Source organism: Oryzias melastigma, linkage group LG5 (genome assembly GCF_002922805.2).
Source record: "Oryzias melastigma strain HK-1 linkage group LG5, ASM292280v2, whole genome shotgun sequence".
NCBI lineage: Eukaryota > Metazoa > Chordata > Actinopteri > Beloniformes > Adrianichthyidae > Oryzias > Oryzias melastigma.
The window spans coordinates 18,296,580-18,318,155 of record NC_050516.1 but is presented as its reverse complement, the minus strand read 5'-3'; the positions used below and the strand labels follow the sequence as shown (position 1 = coordinate 18,318,155).

Genomic DNA, 21,576 nt, shown 5'->3' with positions numbered 1-21,576 from the left:
CTGGCTGACCTTTCAACCTCAGCTGAATAGACAACAAAAGTATTTTGGTTGAAGGATTCCAATGCTGGTATATGTCAAAGATGAAAAACAGTTTTAGTTTCATTTCTTTTTGGTTCACTTCCAATCTTTGCATGGATACAGAGCCATTTTGTGTTTGACCTTTTCACAGTCTGGTAGAGTTCAACAGAAAAGGTTTATGGAAAACTCATCTTGAATAAATGTATCATCCCTCTTTCAGTTAAAAGAAATCTTCATGCAAGCAGCTTTATGAGCTATTGTGAATGCTGACCTTAACTATACCCATGTGTAATTAAAACACAATTTGTTGACACGGCTATTACAATAAATAGTATGCATAAAAGTAAAACTAATTTGTTCCTGTAATACACATAAATTGGAAAACAAGCTGCTTGTAATAATCCGTGCTCACACGGTGTTGGAGCCGTTTAAAAGTGGTTTATATTTTAAGTAATTAAAAGCTACAAATTTATTTACATCCTTTTTTTGTTTAATTGGTTATTGGTAAATTCCTTAGATACAACAAAGTCCAGTTTTAAGTATTTTTGACATTTGTATTTCAAGAACGTTTTACCTGTTTACTAGTTATCACACAATCAATGCTTCAATAAAACATCACTTTTGATCTTTAAAGTCTCCTTCCGATCAAAATCATGTTTTTTAGTTTTTAACATATATGTGTTTAATTGTTCTTATGAAAGAGAAAAAATGTAATAAGAAATAATTTCGTTTTTGCATTTCTGAGTATTTCTTCTTTAAACTGCTGTCAATCAAACGGTCACAGACAGGCTCTGTTTGAATTATTAAGCGTTCTTTACGTCACAACAGCTCTGCTGCACAAGCGCTAAACCACTCATCTGGCCCGGCTAGTGTGTCTAGCTCAGGTGCCAGAGAAGAGAGGATGGCATCTTCCCATTGACTGCAGTCAAATGAGCCACCGTTCGCATTTCCGTGGTCAAGTCAGCCATCACTGTATTTTTTTTTTAATGAGTTTTGTACAAAACCTACAGTAACAGGGCTGTTAACTCTTTAAAATCTCCATGAGACTCCACGGATCTTCTTGATAGGACCACGGAAATGCGAACGGCGGCTCAGTTGACGGCAGAAATGTCAATAAACATTCAATAATTAGCTAAAATAGTCTTTGGTGAACTGGAAGGAGAAAGAAAAGAATCAGGCTTTTGTAGTAAGTTCAGACCACAAAGCTCTTCACCTCCTTGTCCAAGCCGACATCCGTCTCAAAACGATACAAACAGATCAACATGAAAAATGGCTTTTTAAGACATTGAGGTTGTGGGATTTTGGTCAAAAACTTTGTAATCCTGATTAAATCACCACTGGGAACATTTCTTTCAAATATATTGAAAAAAAAATGTAATTGGGGGACTTTAAGAGGCTACCCCGTTTTCCCTTCCCTAGTTTTTTTTTCTTCTTAGAATTAATAAAATTGAAACCATATCGAAGTTTAATTCTCAAACTGAAGGGAATGCAAGTTTTCCCAATTTTATCATTTTGCATTACCAGAATAAGTAATCACTAGGCCTTAATCCAGAAATGACTGGGAAAACATAATTATAACTACTCCATTTGTGTTAATCACAGTGTAGACTGACTTTTTCAACCTTTTTAAAATGACTGATTTCTACCAGTGCAACAGCAATAAGCATAATCCTGATTTATGAGCAAGAAATTTACTCTTATCATGAGCACAGATGCTCAGGGTTGAAGGTCTCAATCTTTCTATTGGTGAATTTGACATTTATCTGCAAGAAGACTCACATTCTGTTTGTTTTCCCAGTTTTTTCCCCAAGAGTTTGACTATTCTTTCCCTGTTTATCCACAAATCGGTTTTGTTACAGCACACACGGATGCTGGGGGAGGTCCTCCCTGATCTTTTTCTCTCCCCTCGCAGATGGTAGCTTCATCGTCCCCTCTCTGGATTGGCGTGTAGCCTGCATTTGTCCCCTACCAGCAGGCGTTCCCCTCATGGCACAGTCTCGAAGGCTCAATTAAATATCACACCAAAGCTAACTGTGTAGCTGGCCGCTCATGAGCTGCACAAAAAAAGAGAGAAAAGGGTGGAGGGAGCGGAATAAGCCTTTCCACAGAGCGCTGAATAAATGGGAGAAGGAGTTATTGTAGAAGTAACTTCCTCTTTCCAGCTGCTGTCACAGGCAAGCAGCCTGTGAGTTGATTTTCTCTCATCACTGGAAAATGAGTAAGGCCTGAGGATGATGACCGCATTACTCAGAATGCATGTGATGTGATTGGAAATGCTGCAATGTTTAATCTCCTCCCCTGTGTCCCCAAGACATAGAAAATAAATGGAAATGAAAATCTTGTTCTACATCTTCACTGTGTGCCGTGTATGACACAAATGGGAGTGGAGAACTGATTATGCAACCCAGCCCCCCCCCTTCGCCCAGAGAAAAAGCTTCTCCTTCAACTAATAACCAGAGCATTTTCAGTAGGAGGTATTTGTAATCATTGTGGCTGTATCAAGTTAAGAAATAATTCATTTGTCCATGACCTGTGCAGTCTGTGCACTGAATGATGCAAACAAGCGAACAGAAAGTAGCCAGAATGTATTGGCGCCTGATGGAACACACGTCTTTGTCACCCTTCATTAGCCTGACCTCTTAGTTTACAGATTTACCATTGCATCCTTCCACTACATGTGCTCTAACTCTTCAGCAACACTTGCTGGTGTCTCCACAGATTAATTCCAGGCATGTGACCTTTTCTCCTCCTGTACTTTACAGTGTGTAGGTCAAACACAAAAGCAAGACTTGTTTCTGGCTTTTTATTTATTTATTTATTTTTTTTTTACATTCTATGTTTCCTTTTCTAGCCTGGGCTCGCTCTGCTCCATGCTCATTACAGTCCAACCTTTGTCTGAGCGTTAGAGGCCATTTCACGTCTGTCATACTACCAGATAATGGTCGCCTTGCTCTTTACTATACACCATGTTCACTGTGATCTTGGAAGACATCATTATCCTCCATCCACACATTTCAACTGAAAGTGCTGTTTCTGTTTCAACCAGAGAATTTGTTCTTTCTATAGAAACGTCCAGGAGTCTTTAAGAGTTTGTCGGCACATTTTGTCACTTGATATTTTGTCTTTTCACTTTGTTCCTGTAATTGTCAGCACATTGCTTTTCTTGTACTCATTCATAATTGCTGAAATTGCTGCAGGTTTTTTTTTTTTGTGAAAAAAAACACAAAGCAGGCTTGACATCAAACATAAGCAAAGCAGAATGAACACTTAAAATGTTCTCAACCATTTCCTTGCTTTATCAAGTTACATGGCATTTTAACATATTCAGTACATTTTTTCTTTACAGCTTTATCCTGTTTTAAGGTCTTTGTAAGATTGTCACATCTGTTACCTTTTCCTCACATCTCGACAATGCAATTTCCCTGTAGGGCCATGTTCTTCTTTTCCTGCCACTTGCTTCTTTCTTTTCCTATTGTGTTAAAGCAGGAGTCACTTCCTCTGCTGTGCCTCACTGCCGCACGTGCCCGCAGGACACTCCTTTTTCTTCGTGCTTTGAACTCTTTAATTTTGCACATACTAGCAGTTTTTTAGTGCTGTATTTATTCATTTATAACTCCTCTTAAAGCCTTCTTCATGTGGGAGCACCTTTATTCCCTTCCCCTTCCTCCCTATTTTCCCTCAGCCCTTAACTCTCCACACAGAGCAGACCTCCCTAATGCAGTTTTAGTTTAATCCCTGTCGCCCTGTCAGAGGCTATTTTCTCTGGGTTCTTTTCATACTACAACGGTACTGAGCCCAGACAGTTTTTCGACTCCATCTACTTTTCCTCTATTAGGCAATTTTTGAAGGGCCCTCCCCTTTAGCTCACAAAGTCAAATGAAGAGTCGGTGTCTATCAACAAGGTCAAGGTGCTTTTTGGCCAACACAGATTATTCCACTTCCCACTCAGGCAACCACCTGTCAATGGTTGAGGTGCCTCAGTGGGATAATCATTAGCTAGTCAGAGACCATCTTTCACCAAGTGTCTTTTCTCTATTTGAATAGAGGGTGCAGAATGGACAGCTGAGAGGCCTCTGCCTGATGTGCAAGTCCTTACACAGGAGCTGTGATGACATAGGGATTGCTGCCTCCTTATTTTATTCTGGCGAGGCGACATGCAAGCTTTCAATAGCTGAGTATGTCCTTTTCTTAAATGAATTTTATGTGAGGTGTGTGAGTTATTCTTTTTAACAGATACAGCAAATAAATCAGATTTAATATGGATCTCTTGGGGATTTTTTGTTTTATTGTTGGCCATATTAAGCTTTTGCTTTGGTGCTTCTGTAACTTTATGGCAAATTAGAGACTGATTTTACAATGATTAAACCAAACTGAACCAGGCTTGAACCGAGCACCTGGTTTTAAAGACCCACTCCAATAAAATGTGTGTTTTTGGCATTTTTAACATGTTCTTGCAGCATTTTTGCTGGTAATTGAGGACATGTATGAATAAAATTAAGAATTGCATTTCTGAGTATTTTGTTTTAATTCAAATTGTTGAGAATAAGGAAGATGTGAAAAATGCAATTCGAAAAAAAAAATGTATTTGAGATGTACAAAATATGGTGGGTGGGCCACAAGCTCTTTGCTCCTCTCCATTCCGATGCATCCACTTGTAGATGACTAGACCCATGTACGTTTTTGTTTTCCTCATCTGAGCTGAGCAAAACGGTACAGCCGGATAGCTCCAGTATTGCATGCTAATTTTGTTGCACTGGTAATATTAAGTTAGTGGTGTGGGGGCAGGAGAACATAAGAACAAATAGATCAATTATGGGTGATGGGAAGGGAGGTGGGGTTGCTCTCACCCTGAACTCAAAGGTGAATTTCTGATGAACTTGCCGCTGTGCAGAAACTATGCCTTTGAAAATTACAACATTTTTATTTATTTAGCAAAAATGGCATAATTATAATTAAAAGACTACTTTGAACCCATTTAGAATAGAACAAAACATTTGGAGTAGCACTTAAAGGTGTTGAAGCCACCAGGAGAATAAGGAGCATTTAACTTTTTACTTTTTACTTTTAGTTTTATTGTCTGGCACAAGCTGTCATTGTAAAAAAGAACATATTCTTAATAGTTCACCTTGTTAATAAAAAAGAAAATGGTTTGGAAAAGATTTTTTTTATGATTTTTAGATAAATTCTAGTTTTTAGTTGCATCCTGAACAGTTTTTTAATTGCAACGGCTGATGTGTAAGTCAATGTGGCTTGATAACAGCAGAACCTCAAATTCTCCATGTATCGGTCTACTTTGGTGCCCTGTTGACCGCTGTTATGCAGCTGTATGACTATTTAAACACAGACGCAAAACACAACCAACATCTATCCATCCATCTTCTGAACCTGCTTTATTCCTTTCTGGGTCACTTGTCTGATGGAGCCAATCCAGCGACTGTTACGCTAAGGCGGGCTACACCTTGACCAGGTTGTTAGTCTGTTGCAGGCCCACACACACTCTCTCTTACTGACACAGAGGGGCAATTCAGAGATATCAATTAACCTATGAAGAATGTTTTTGGACTGTGGGATGAAGCTGGAGAGAAAATCAGTCCATGCATGAGGAGAACATGCAAACTCCACACGGAAAGATCCCAGCCGGGATTTGAACAAGATGCTTCTCACTGTTCCATTTTGCCAACATCTAATGGAAAAATATTTCTGTTTTTAAACAAACACGATCAATATGTATGTATGTATGTAGTCAGGCCAAGTACTTAAAGGCATGTAAGCCTTTGGCCGGGGTCTCTCTTTAACAATCAATTTTCCCTCAAGTCCATTAAATGGGTTTTCAGCATTACATTATAACTCTTAAAGATAATAAGCCTCACTTCTGTTTATTGTATATTTACCATTTTGTCAGTCTGCCTGTTTGTTTATTCTCACCCACTATCCTGCCCACTCCTTTATCTCATTTCAGCTGCAAGCTAAGCTGTTCACAGCATTTCCTCAATTACCAACTGTCTGTTTTCTTCCTTTTTCCACATAAGCATCAAATTATATAACCTTAACTGTAGCAGTCTGTTAGACAAACAGCTACTCAAATGGAAGATGTACACGCACAAGCAGTTTTATCCTCTCCTCATCTTTACCTGCAGAGCAGATAGATGTGAGCGGCGCAAGTAAATAACAATTTCAAGTCATTTTAAATCCATGCCAACCTTAGACACGATGTCAAAGGTGAGCTTATCAGACAGTAGTTTTTGGATTAAAGTCTGTTGGATGCTTTTCTGCTCCTTTTTGACTGATGTTTAAAGGGAAAGTGGAAGATTCAAAAAGTCTGCTCTGTTGTACCATTAATATTTATAAGAACACATTATTTTTTAAAGGTTGGTATTTGCCTCTGTGACCAAAATATGTGGATATTTTCCCGAAACTCTAACCATTGTTTTATCTTATTTGACGCTCTTGATGCAAGTTTAGTTCTTGTAAAATATGTATTTTTAAATTTCAGTTTTATATTGTTGTTTGGTACAGTCTTGTCAAGAGTTTGCTTGGTTATCTTTTTATAGCTTTTTTTATGCAAATCAGTACATTTGAGTACGTGGTTAAGTCAACATTTGTTAATCTATTAGAGCATTATACATAGTTTTTTGTGTTTAAGCTCTAAAATAAGAAAATACAGTTTTGTTCCGTTTTCCCGGTCATTTCTGACCTTTAAACCAGACCCATTGTTTTGCTGTTTTACATATTAGTTTTCTTGATTTCATCACTGATTAACGAAAAGACTTCAGAAAATTGGGGGTAATTGTTGAATTAATGTTGCAGTTTTTGCTTAATGAGTTATTCTGAATGACTAAAACCAACACCCTGTCATCAAGGAATGTTTTACTGTTTACATCGCATTAAACGGCTTCAATCATGTGTCTAATTCTGCAGTTTGGGGGGGAAAAATGTCTTTTTTGAATTGTAAATCTTGAACTTTTTTGTCAGAACTACACTCACTGGTTGCATCTGTGCAGAGCTTAAAGTTAGTCTCAAACTTCTCTGTATTCTTTTCACACATTACAGTGAGTCCTTTGTTTTGCTCCTCACGTCTGCTCTCAGTCATAAAGACAAATAACTGGCAGGCTCAAGGGGGCATTTTGGATGCAGAAGCGGTCTTAAGATGTCTAACAAATTTTCCCTGACTTTCTCTTCCTTCCAATGTTTTGTGTCTTCTTTTCAGATGCCAAGGAAATCGTGCTGAAAGCTCAGATTCTGGCTGGGGGCAGAGGCAAGGGTGTGTTTGACAGTGGCCTTAAAGGTGGAGTGCACTTAACTAAGGAGTAAGTGTTCCCTTATGTGCATTTCAAACTGAGTTAGTGTAGGAGATAGATTCATGGTATTTCCTCATGTGACAGTGGCTTTTCAGTGTGGGGGCTCAAAGAGCTCTGTGAAGATGCTCCCAGAGCACAAAGACACAGTTAGGATGCCTAGAGCTGCAAATGTGTTTATTTTTCCTTTTAATCTAGTCGCTCAATTCTTAGCAACTACTCCGAATTATCTTTAGGAAAAAGAAGTTTTACCATCACGTTTGTTTTCTTCTATTTGAAGGTGCGCTAGTGCTGTGTTAAACCCCGCTGCAGAATGCTGCATGATTTCTTTCACAACTGGAAGGATGTTTTTCTTTTTAACTTAGCTTTCATGAGCAAAAAAAAACTTTTTTTTTTTTTTTAGTAAAATCTTTATGGAAAAATAGTGATTCATGACAACCATCTCAAGCGTGAATTAGCCTTACCCTACTTTGGGGTTCTGAAATAGCCAAAAACTTTTTTAAAAAGCGAGATACGGAAGAGTTCATCTTCCCCAGACAGTGACAAAAGCGTGCAGTTCACCCAACCTCTCATTTATCAAAGGATGAATGCAACCCTGGGCTTAATTTGTATTCTCTCAAGAAATCAGAACAAGTTACTGAAACTGCCACGGCATGCAGATATTCTTAAAAAAAGTCATTCAGAGGGATAAAGTTTCCTAAAAATAATTTAAAAAAAGATGTTGTCAGAACACATCACAATCTTCTTTTATTTTTTTTTGAGGTGATTCATAGGATCAAGGCTTTTAAGAAATTTAGATTTTCATACTTTTTGAAGAGTTTTTTATAGGTCTAACTGAGATGTGTTTTAGAAATGTATTGTTTGAAATGAAACCTCTCCCTTTTAGCCCTGCAGTGGTTGGTGATCTGGCTAATAAGATGCTTGGTTTTAATCTGATTACCAAGCAGACACCTAAAGATGGAGTCAAAGTGAAGACGGTGAGTCAGAGTTTTTGTGAATATGACCTCGTTTCAGGACAATTGTATTCCAGTGACTCTCTACTCTAAAAATAATGTCTGCGACAACAGTCTGGCTCTTACTTTTTTTTTTCTTACTTTGTTAGAATACTTGCTGTCCACTGTTGTTTACTGTGAATTTGCACTGACTGGTGTTATGGCTCATTGCATAAATTGAGCCTGTCCTCTGTGAATTTGCTGGTTTTGGTAGTCTTTTCCATGTGCTTATAACAAGCAGGTATTTGTTTTTTCTTTGCTCTCATGCTGCATGCTGTACCTCCTGAAAACAGACGTTTCCAGGTGATGAAGCTCCCTTCAGTCTGTAGCTTGTGTGTGTGTGCACCCTATGTTTCTTTGCTTTTTTCTGTTTTCATTCCTTCTCCCATTCCTGCTGCAGAGTTTTGTGTGTTTTTAGTGAAAAAACTAACAGCATAGAACATTTTGACAAGCTCAGAACAAACTGTATGAACCAAGAGTAGAATGCAAACAACTAAATTAACAGAAAACATCTCTTTAAATGAAAATATATATACACAGAAAGCATCTTGCTTAGAACAGAGGAGTATGATGCCAAGATAAACCTGACAAGAGCAGATATGGCCTGACTGCAGGATTGACAGTGTGTCCTGAACCGGTTGTTTCAGGTGACACTTAGACAGGCGAGATCATGTCCACTGCCGGCTGACACTGCAGCTCAGAGCAGGGAACAACACAGAAAGGGCCAGCACCTCCGTGTCCGCATGGATTTGCTGTCCTGGCACTGATAAAGGAATAGCACGAGAAGACAAGGCAAGATGAGATACAGAACGAGCAGGATTGCTGAAAGGAACCACTGGAGGAGACAAATTGAGTTTTGTGTGTTTTTAATTGAGAGAAACAATTTGAAAAGGTGGGAATTTAAGAATAAATTAAGTAGAATAGGAGAGCAGCATTGTAATGCAAAAATAAAAAGGGGGTATGAATCTTTCTTTACTATCTTTTGGATAGCAGATAAACGCTTTTCACCTCCACAGTTTTCACTTCTGAATAACCAACTGTAAATGTTCCTTTCTTTTTTTTTCAAACATTTCTATCACCTTTTTCCCTTTGTTACACATATCCTTTAAATCTGAAAACCCTGATTATACGTGTTGTCATTTGTCAGTATACATAAGCACATGTGGGAAAACATTTAAGACATATGTCTAATAACATACATTTTGGTTTAGACAGACACTTCTTGTCAGTCATGCCCCCTTTCTGACTTCGTCATATCCAGGTGATGGTTGCTGAGGCCTTGGACATTAGCAGAGAGACTTATTTTGCCATTCTCATGGACCGCGCCTGTAACGGTCCTGTCATGGTGGGAAGCCCTCAGGGAGGCATGGATATCGAAGAGGTGGCTGCCAGCACCCCAGAACTCATTTTTAAGGTACAATCCTTCAAGAGCCGTCACTGTGATCTGTAATAGGGACCAACGTACAGAATATTCAAACTAAAAAGTAAATGGATGGAAGTGTTTTTTTTTTTTCTGAAACATTTTACCATTTTGCCTAATGAGGTCTGCAAATTGGAACAGTTTGTGTTCTTAGCTAATCCAGTTAAATTTACTGTACCACCTACATATACCCTCCAAGCGCTGAGCACAGAGCACACACAGGAACACACCATGACTTCACATGAGCAAATGCAGATAAACAGACAAAAATCCCTTAGTGCTAATTTGCTGTTAATTTGATAGCAATGGTGCAAACAAAAGAGCTGCATCTATAGAGTACATACATATATATGAGGCTCAACATGTTTGCCATTGCCTTTGTGAGAGCAATTTTAATTGTATTAATTGATTTGAGGATAAAGCTTTAATTTCCAGATGGAAGCTTGTTCAGAAGTGAAAGTAACGGTAGCCAGAGGTTGTTCATTGAGTAGTCACTGTGTAGAGAATTATTCTAAGAAATGTGTTCAAATTTACTTGTAAAGAAAAAAAATGAAACTATTGCAACCAAATTCAGCATAATTTCATGATAATGCTATCCTTTTATTTTATATTTAAAATCAAAGTTTTCACTTGGCTTTACTGGCGCCTTTTGTAAGTTATAATGTGTTCATAATTATCTACACAGCTGTCTGCAATTATGATGAAAGTAAGCATCTTGCTAATGCACTTGTAAGAAATAAAATCAAATATTGAATTTATCTGATAACTCCTTAAGCCACACACCTGGCCTGGGATGCAATAGTCTTTGGCCTGTGTGGCATCTCATCACTATTAGAGTTGACTCATGTTTGCTGCTAATACACCACAGATCCTACAATTCACTGCTAGCATGTTTGCATATTAAAAGCCTCTGAAAACCCGTGAAAAGCTTGTGAACCAAAGCCATTGCCTTTTTTGACAAAGATAAACAAAATCGCCACATATCTTTCTGGTGAACACCTTCATTCCATCCTCCAGATGTTTGCTGTTCTTGGCCTGTTGAAGAAAATAAGAAAATATAAAAAGAAAACAAATACAACTGATTTTCCTGGAATTTAATGTTTTGTTTGTTGAAGCAGACTGTCTTAAACTTTCTGTAATTTCCAGATATAGGTATCAACTACTGTGCATCACAAAGTGACTAAACTGAGCTTTAATACATACTTCATTTATTTGCTACAAACATATTTTTTTCTTTATCTTTGCTTGTTGGACTGTAGGAAAAGTTTTATTTGGGAATGATAACAGGAAGCTCTGGTTGAGAACGGGTCTGGCACGCAGGAAATCAGGGTTTGATTCCCAGTGTGTGCAATGAACATCATCCAGTTTGGTTCTTCAAGGGTCTTACCTAAGGACCCAATCTGGGTGGAGATCAGTGGACAACCCTGGGAATCAAACCCAGGGCTCCTGGGTATCAGCCCTTCACCTAGCCCACTGAGCCACCCAGCCACTGCCTATATATATTTATATATTTATATATATATATATTGTAAAACTCTGCCAAAACACCTGAGCGAATCAGTAAAAGCTGAATTGATATGCCGATTTATAATTAATGTTGTTAAACGTTTTGCAGGCATTCTTACTTTCCAGATGAATTCATCCAATGAGGTCATTCGCAAGTTCCCAATAAACAGTGAAGCAATCTGGCCTTGGCTTTTACTTTAATCTGTTTTATTTTTATTTTGGCCAATTGTACATACGACTTTGACACCCCTGCCTTAAATAAAATCTGCAAACGTGTATCAGCCTCGTCCTATTACAGCCAGAGTCCTTCAGTGGTCTGACTATCGTTGAAGTGATAGCTTTCATCCAAATCTAATAACCTAAACACTTTGTCAAAAGGCGGTCACTCAGTTTTGGACTCTATTATAATGTCTGAAGTGCTGCACCAGTGGTTGTCCTTCTGTAAGGTTCATCCATCAGGATAGAGGAATTCTCACTCTGTTATAACCATCAAGGCCCTTCATCCCCAATTTCTCAGCTGACTGGACAGCTAGATCTAAAAAGTCTATTAGTGGCTTGAAACTTCTTCCATGTAAGCATAATGGAGGTTTCAGCGTTGTAGAGTACTTTTAATCTCACAGGCAATTGTGTGGATTGATGAGTGAAAAATAAATCAAGTCTTTTTTAAGATTAGAGCTTAAAAAATGTGGAAAACTTGGAGTAAGGTGAAAACTTTCATTCTGGGATCTCAGTCTTTTCCTGATTAATTAAATCATTACTCTTGTTATTTCAAAAGTTGTAAAGAATATATAGAAGTATGTTAAGATATTCATATGGTACATTATATCCAACATCCCCTTGTAGATGTGTTGCACTCTTCAACAAATGTTTTGATTGTTTTCAGCATGTTTTTTTTTTTTATTTCTGCCTTTACCATCTGATATCTTAACTTGTATTTTCACCCTGATAATAGACGAAACAAAAAAAAATTGTGATACAATAACAGTTACGATTACACATTACTACCAACATCAATCTTTAATTGTTCTTTAGCATTTAAAAGGGCTCATTTTAACACCAGCAGCTTGAAAAGTACACAGCATTAAAATAATAAGTCAATGCGGGTAAAGCACTCCGCTCAGTTAGACTGTTGTGTGCTCACAGCAGCAAAGATCTCTTGCTGGAGAGAAGCGACACACTTCAATGAATTTAATTGGTTTAATCTACCCTGCGCCCTGGACCTGAGTAAAAATGCAAAAACACAAGGTTAAAATATTCTTTTAGTGTCTTGATTTGAACCTCAGGTTGTTTACGCTCTAGGTGTTGTCAGAAACAATGCACTAACAAAAAGACAAAAATCATAATAGTCCTAATTCTCTTATTCCAAACCCAAACTTTTTGTCATTATTTCATAATTATCCAGTGTGATTTAAACATTACAATGTCTCTAGATAATAGTTTTTCTTGTCATGTTTCTCACTTATTTCACTGCTGTTCCCACAGGAAACCATAGACATATTTGAAGGCGTGCGAGACGACCAGGCACTTCGCATGGCAGCTAATTTGGGTTTCAAAGAATCTCTGCAGAGACAGGTAATGGGCACGTAGAAGGCTTTTAAGTGTTGATGCAAAGAGGAGGCAGGGAGACACACGCATGCCCACTTACAAACACACCACGCTTTGGCTATTATTACTTTTCCAAAAGCAACTTGTGAAGTGTCATTATGTGATGCTCCCATGCCAGGTGGTCCATTGCCGTCGCTGGCAGTGATGCGCGGTGCTTTGCCAGACTCGGAGAGCTAACATTACTAATGATGCCATTATTTGACAGATCATGACGTACATTGATTTTTGTTTTTGAATCAGGGAGTAAACAACAACCATCCTGGGAAGGTTTTCCTCTGGAAATTATGAGAGATTTTTTGTTTGTTTTTTATTTTCTTTACCAAAGTTTTATTAAACTTGGTTCAGTGTTAAAAAGGGATGCTAGTCTGACTGTCCAAGAGGTTTGTTTGGTCTGAATCACTTTAATAATTCACTATTTGCTGTAAAATTATTTAAATAAAAAATTGTAATATGTTGAATAGGTAAATAAACTCAATAAATCAACCTCTAAGACACAAAGTTCAAACTAAACATGTTTTTGGTGACCTTTTTATTCAGGATACTGATATTTCATTATTTAAATAGCAAAAATAGATCTTGGGTTCAGAGCTCCCATTAAGGGCCTGGTTGCTTGGGGTTGGGAGACTGGGTTCCAGCCATTGACATAAACAGAGATGGACAAAACAAGTCTGTTACATGGGATTCCAAATAAATTAAGTAATCCAGTCACCATTTTTTTCGCGGTACAGATATTGTCTGATTTCAACATTTAGCAAAAAATAATGAATGAATAATGAAAATGTTTGTATTGGTTTGCAGATGAAGTCAATTGTAGCACAATGTGTAACATAAAAATGTGTAAATATTTGATTTATCAAAGAATTTACAAAATATCAGATTCCTGTGAATCAAAAAAATCATCTTGTTCTTAAGTTCTTCAAAATTCTATTTCAAAGTGTTGAATGCACACACTTAATCCTCTGAAAACACACAGATTGGGCAACAGACGCTCAGTCATTCAATCGGGGAGTTGGGAGACAGAAGGGTCTTGGCTAAACTGACATGTATGCTGGACCAAGAGTCCCATCCACTGCAGGACGCCCCGTCTGCCCTGGAGGGCGGCTTCAGTGACAGACTGATCCACCCTCACCCTCTGTTGGAGAGATTTTACTCTGCTCTAATATGAGCATCACTGACAGGACCATTCTGCACCCTGATGCACCCACCTTAATTTTTAACTAAATAACATTTATTATATTCATACTTTAACTCTAATTTTAAATCAAGTATCCATATATTGGATTAATATTTTATTTTGTACTATTTTTTTCTCCTTGCATTTTCTGTATATTTCTGTGGCAGCTCCAACACAGAATATTGTTCATTGTAGCTTTAATGAAGGTCTTATTATCAGTTTTAATGCATAATAATACATTTTAAATATTTTATTGGCTTTTATTGTTAAACATTTTGAGTTTGTGGTCTGACCTCCAGACCAGATCATCCTTTATATAAGAGCTCAAAAATGATAAGATTTTCCACATTTATACCAATAAATAATTAAAAAAATGCAGTGTTTTAATGCAATCATAATTATTTAACATTAAATGTGAATGTTATCAATGCATTATTTATAAATAGAGAAATGTAATACAATTACAGCACTGTATCTTACTAAAATGTCAGCCTGCCCTAAAGGAGAAGACTTAAAGTGTTTTATTAAAAAGATTTCAGTTAATTGATTTTAAGTAAAAATGCAAAAATTGGCAAAGCATTACATGGAAATATTTTCTAACTTCTTATTCCTGTATGCAATTGAAACAGCAAATCAGTGACAATCTAAGCATTACGGGAAAAACAATAAACAAATAAGCAAACGTTTTGGTCATACTTTAAATGCATCGTCTGGTTATGACTGAAGCACACAAGAGAAAAAAAGCGTTTAAAATGTTTTAAGCATGAGATCCACATCTGTGTTTTTTAAAAGAATGTACGTGCGCATCCAATCATGTTTTTTTTATTTACACAAAAAATAATTTTGAGACTTAAATCTTGATAGAGATATTTGTGAATTATTTGATTATTTGTATATACCTATACATTTGAGTTACACATTTGAATTAGCAAATACATTTGCAAAGTTTATAATAGGATTTTATCTCTGTATGAATCACTTTTTAAAAATGTGTTTTGCAGTGATAAACACAAATATTAATGTTTGTTGTCTTTAAAGCCAATAGTTTCCTATCAATTGCTTGCAAATGCAGATATTTTGTGACAAAAGCCAAATTGAGAAGAAAGACACATTAGGAGAAAGAATGAAGACATTGATGCTGATGAAATGCATATTTTTATCCTATAATCTTCAATCAAAGGGTGATGGTGTGTGTACAGTGTCTGACATTTCCCCCATTTCCCACAGTGTTTTAGAAGTAGCAGTCACAGTTGTCCCTGGCAGAGACAAATCTCCACAGTCATGCTGAAACGGCTCAGACAGAGCAATGTTCAAAGTGATTTGCCTTTTTACATGAGGCTCGCGAGCCAGGCTCAGTGGCCTTGGTGTAGCGGAGTGTTCAGTGTCAAAACCTCAGGTAATTACTGTCATCTGTGGACCTTGCAGGCGGCAGATCAGATTAAGAAGCTCTATGATCTGTTCCTGAAAGTCGACGCCACTCAAGTCGAAGTCAATCCTCTTGGAGAAACTCCCGAAGGACAAGGTACTGTGAGCTTCTTAAAAAAAAAAAACCCTCTTTGTGTACATTGTCTGGCATTTTCTGTATGTACTTCTGTGGTAAATACCTTAAAGTTTATCTGAATGTTTTGTTCTCGTGTGGAGACGGAGCTGTCTGAGGGGCTCTGATGCAGGCACACCGTGTGCTCAGTGTTCAGTAACATGCAGTGTGCTGTAATTGCAACACACTGACATCAGCTTCTTGTCAGCATGGCTTTGTCTGGGTCAAAATTCAAACAGCTTTGAGAAGGGGGGGTAAAGCTTCCTTTATTCACAGCATCTTGATGTGAAGTGATGTTCCCCCTTTGATGATAAGTAATTAAAGTCAAGTCTGTCATAAAACACGTATCAGAAGCTGCATTTTGCAATACTTTGCTGAAGTACCCCACACTTGATAAAGTGTTGGTTTTAAAGACAGCTAAAAAAAAAAGAAAGCAGGTTCAGATCAAAGATGTATAACTGAAAAAAGTGAGGTGTTTTGAAGTGAATTGGCATCTATTTATTAGACTAAAAATGCTCAAGATGCTTTAGAAAAGCTGCAATTAAATATTATATATGATTTTTTTTAACAAATCTAGTTACAACAGGAAAAACTAGCTTTAAAAAAAAACAAAAAATACCCTTCTAAAGTTTCATCTGACAGTCAGAAATATTTCAGTTCATCCCCTTTGAGCCCTCTTCAAAATCAATAATTGGTATGTGAAGAATTCAATCAGCTCACTCTATCCTTAGGTGCAAGTTTCTAAGACATCTGAGAACTTATTTCTTATGGATACATTTGAATTATAAAGTGTTACCTAACTTTGAATAGATAAAATAATCATTATGTTGAATAAAAAGGTTTTGAAAACACTGCTTTGCCAAGCATCTTGATATATTACATGCTTGAATTGGCTAAAACAAGCAAAAAATAAATAACTAATGGCTAATAAGTAAAAATTTAGAAGTTGTTGCATAAAGGTAAAACACATTAAAATTGTGTTTTTTTTTTAATGTCATCTGTTCTAGTTGATTGAACTTGGAAATATTGGGATTTTGAAACCACGCCACAAACTACAAAACAAATATTTTGGATATGTGTCAGACAGAAGCAGGGTGAACGGTCTGTTTCATGTTTCATCTTTCAGTATCACTGCAACGCGGTCGAGACACCCCACTGACATGTCTTCTTCTCTGTAGATCATGGGTACTGATAACATTCTTGGCACCTTTTGTCATCTGCAAAACTTTTTTAGCCTTGGAAACACTTGATGCGGTATCATAATATGTTCAGCTAGGATGCCTCTCCGTTGATATTTTTTGGACGTTTTTTTTAAGACAATGGCACAGAAATGGAGCTACCTCAACCTTGATGAAATTACTGTCCATTTCAGGTTTTCTATGTATGAGTGCTCCTCCTCAGCTTCGTTTGACCAACTTTTTAGTATTTAGAGCCTTTCCCTCACTCCGCATGTCTGCTTTTTCAACCATGTATACGTAATATATTGATATTTTCAAGGAATGAAAGCTGGAATAAATTGAACTTATATAAAACGTATTTTCCTCTTTTGTAAATAACTGGAAGTAAACGATACATTTACGCACTCATAAAAAAAAAAAAAACCTGCTACATCTGTTGACTACATATAGTTGGTTATATGGAATCAGTATTTTGTGCGGTTTTTGTTGTCCAAATTTCCATTTGCCACATAAAAAAGCGAGCTTTATTCATTTTCGTCCTTGATTGTTTTTTTGTTAGCTGTGGCTTGTTGATTTTTCTGGCCATCTTTCAAAACTATTGGTGAAGAGCTGAGGCTGTATTGTAGAGGTTGGAAAAGTGATGACTGAGAACACATCTTTTGTTGGCTCTAGGTTTTCTCCCATTCATTCAGATTTCTTTTTTTACTCTTGAGTAAAATCAAATTCCTGACAAAATGCATGCATGAGAGAGGTAAAGAGTGTGTTTGTGAGATGTGAGGGAATATAAAGTTCAGGGTTTGAAAAATCCAAGAAATTAGTAAACATGCTTTCATTTTGTTGCTTTACCCAAATTTCATTTGAGTAGTTACAAGAATGAAAAGATGCCAAAACAACTAATTAATCGTATTCAATTATGACACATCTCTCCAAATTCTATTATAGTCTGGGGGTCTACTCTTGCAGAAAGATCACGACTCAAGCAAAGTTCCCTGGTACTCTGAAGTATATTTAACAAATGTTTTGCACTCACAAGGTCCAAGTATTTATTGTGTTTTGTCAGAATTTATTTTAAATTACCAACCACTCACAAAGTTGTCTAGGTTTTCATATACTCATAAAATATTATTTAAAACTGAGGTGAGATTTGATTTGTGTGCGTATATATATATATATATATACAGTATATTTATATTAAGAATGCAACAATATTCTATATAAAACCGAACTGTTCGATACGCGTTCCACAGTTCAGTACGGCATTTTTCACGATATGCCTTTTATTTATTCAGTTCCACTGTGAGCTGCATTTAGCATATGTCTGTGTTTTCATGTATTCGTCGCAGAGCCTGTCTACTGCTACTCTCCCCCTATCAGAAACTACTTTGATTCTTCCCCGGGAGACGGAGCCCAAATGCTAAAAACATAGCTAGAGGGGGCGAATGCAGTAGATATGTGGCCGGCAACTTGCTCACACGCCAGCCGCACATTCAAGAACGCGGTCTACGCGAGTTTATCAACGCGCGCTCAGCAGGTGGTATCCACACCGGACCAGTTTTGTCATGAACGTAGTGGCAGGAAGGAGATTCTTCTTCTATTGAATTTTTTTTTTGTTTTTTACTGCATTGATTAAAAAATGTGACAAATTAATTGATTAATTAATTGCAAATCTGGGAAAAAATTAATCGCTTTTTTTTTTGTTACAGTATTTGCCTGCAAATAATCATAATATGAAATCACATATTTATTAACATTAACATATTTATTACTTTTTTATTAAAATAGAAGATTGGTTTTGTCCACAAACTACAAATAAATGTTATATTATCTCTTTAATTTAATAAATTCTCAATCACAATTTAAGTTCAGTTTAGAGAGAGTTTTATTGCGCTGATCTCACAGCTGCACGGCAGGACGCCTGAGAGCGAATAATAAATATTAACAAATTAATTATGTTTCATTAATCGCACGCGGTTACACGTCAATATTCACAGCCCTAATATATATATATATATATATATATATATTATGCCAACAACACTGAAACTAAATTATGCTTTTAATGTGAGAAAATTAGTAAATCAATAATACCTTTTCAAAATTTTATAGTTGGGGATTTATGTTGCGTACTGGTCCCTTGCTTGCAAGAGGCTGTAAAACCTTTCACTACCCACTATAAACAAATTTCTTAGATAGACAATAATATTTTTTAACTTTTTTACATTGTTAAAACACTGAAAGCTCAAACTAAAGATCTGTTCACAATCAAAGATTCATGTAGATTTTACAAACTGTATGCATTTTGTACAGGATAGAGTGCGGAGTAGATTGATGTACATTACAAATGTATTGAATCCTGTTACGTTCCTTTTTAGTCCAGGGCATCTGGGGCATAACATAAAAGTAAATTAAGAAGAATGAATAACTAAAAAAAAAAAAAAAAACACAAAACGATTGTCTCCATAAAAGGGTCAAATTGACAAGAAATCAAATAAACAGTAACTGAAATGTGAAGCAAAAGGCCTCAGGGTGAACCAAGGCCAAAATAACAAACAAAATCCCACCTAACTGAAATCAGAAGACATCTTACCTGTTCATGAAAGAAAAGGGAAAACAAATGACAAAACTCTTGCCTCCCTAGTCTAACATAAACAGGAGAACATTTTTATCAAAGAAAATGTCAGTTCACCTCTACAGCTTCACCTGACATAACTAACTCTAAACTAAATTACACAGAGTGGGACCACAACAAAAACTAAGTGCACTACGACAACAAAACAGGTAGAGAAGAGCTCCAAGCTGCAGTGGAGACTTGCTGTAGATAAGCTACCTTCTCATGGACTGGAGGGCCTCATGTTGCTTTTAAAGGTGGCTCCACCTGCTTGGGTCAAATGGGGCCTCATCCTCAAACACCACACCTGAAACAAATGAACAAAGTCAGACACACAAAGATCCACAAAAACACAGAAGTCCCACTCTGACAAAGCACCGAACGGAGAAAAAACAAATACAACCACAGCCGTAACAAATCTAATCAGGACACAGAATATATTGTGCAGTAAAAATAAAAAGAATGAAAGATTGCACACAACAAAATCTACAAAACAGTAAGACTGTGAAAGTTGAACTGCATTATATATAGCAAGGGATCACAAATCAATCTATACATTTTTGATTCCCAAATTTGAATAGAAATCTATTACTAATTCAATATGGTTTGAATAAACATAATTTGAATTAATAAATGTTCATTATAAAACTGTATCTAATTTTCACATTTCTTGACATTGGTTGTGCATACATCTCTATGAAAGTTTTTGAAAGTTTTAAAGAAACACCTTAAACTAAAAAAAAAAAAAAACTCTCATGAAGATTTAATGAAGCATAAATTAGGATATCAGTGCTCATTCTCTATTATTTATCTGATTTCTGACCAGATGTTTTCTACCTTGCAGTTGTAATAGCTTCCCTTATGCTGAAATAGGCTGCTTTTTAGAAGGAAATTACTAACAAAGTTGTCACTACAAGCAAAGTCTTAGCAGAAACAGATCAATCTGCTTGATATGTGTTAATCAGGGCTCAACAATATATTTTGCCACTAACTTTTTCTCTTTGGTGCACCAGCACAAAAATTAGGTGCACCCACATTTTCAACTGCATTGCATTTAACAGCACAGTTTTACAGGGCTGCTTTTTGTTCCTAAACTGCTGTTCATTTGCTGCTGCATGCTGCTGAAAGGGAGAGAAGACACTTGGGCTGCATATTTATCACTGCAGGGAATGTGTTTTATAGATTCATTGAGCTTTTTAGGTGTTTTCAAGTCAAAATGCATTAGAAAAGTCACAAATGCACTATTGTTAGTTATCGTCTTCCCACAGTCTTTGCAATAAACGCATCACTTAACTCTACAGGCTTTATTGTATCTTGGCTAAGAAAACTGGTCAAGCCACTCTCTTCTCTTTAGTTTGTATATCTTCTATTTTTAGTCTTGAAAACAAAAATGTCACTAAATGTAACATTAGAACACAATTCTAGAGTTTTTGTTAATAAAAACAGTTTTTTCAGGACAGTGTAACGTGTTCAGCACTGTTGCACCAACAGTGCTGAACACGTTGGTAAGCCCGTACGGCTCAAAAGCTCGTACACATTTTTTTTTTATGGGCATGTTGCGAGTGACAGTGAAACAAGTACTGAGTAAGGGTGAAGTAGGTGAGACGCAGGTTTGTTGCACATATTTGTAATTTTTTTCAACCCCCCAGTGTGGTTTGTATTCAGTGGGCATCTTACAGGCACTTGTGTGTCGTGCACACTCCATGCATGCAGCATTTGTCCGCTGTCAGTAAGGAGTTCATGCGTGCACCTTACTAACGTCTTGAGTGCTGAATAAAGGGCACCCACTGTATATCAGGATCCCATGTACTTTATAAGTGCGTGTACCTTACGCTATTCTTCCAAATACTTGACAATACACTAACACAACAATGGTACGTTCCATTTTCATTCTGTTCCGTAAGGTGGCCTCACGAGCTTCAAGTGAACTGCAATAGACATCGGTGCTCCTCTTAAAATGCAGCATCTCCACTCTTCAAGCCTCGACCAACCCGGACAACCCATATAGATTACACCACCATACTGGTGTATGTGACTAAGGCATTAAGTTTGGGGTTTTAAAATAACCAACAATTTTTCAGGACAATCTGCATCTTACAAAATTAAGTTTGCTTAAAAATATGACCACAACAAATTCCCTGCACTGCAGTGCCTCTAGGGCAGGGGTCTCAAACTCAAATCAGCCGGGGGCCGCTGGAGGCGGAATCTAGTTGAGGCCGGGCCGCATCAGGATTTTCATAAGA

General features: G+C 36.9%; 1 protein-coding gene across 1 annotated transcript in view; it reads left to right on the top strand.

The window, feature by feature from the left end:
• suclg2 (succinate-CoA ligase GDP-forming subunit beta) overlaps positions 1 to 21,576 on the top strand; it is a 67,534-nt gene that overhangs the window by 38,363 nt on the left and 7,595 nt on the right. Inside the window, exons 3-7 of the mRNA XM_024270213.2 lie at positions 7,226 to 7,325; positions 8,200 to 8,290; positions 9,567 to 9,719; positions 12,714 to 12,803; positions 15,436 to 15,532. Of these exons, the coding sequence (XP_024125981.1) occupies positions 7,226 to 7,325; positions 8,200 to 8,290; positions 9,567 to 9,719; positions 12,714 to 12,803; positions 15,436 to 15,532 (531 nt within the window). The remainder of the gene's footprint in view (positions 1 to 7,225; positions 7,326 to 8,199; positions 8,291 to 9,566; positions 9,720 to 12,713; positions 12,804 to 15,435; positions 15,533 to 21,576) is intronic.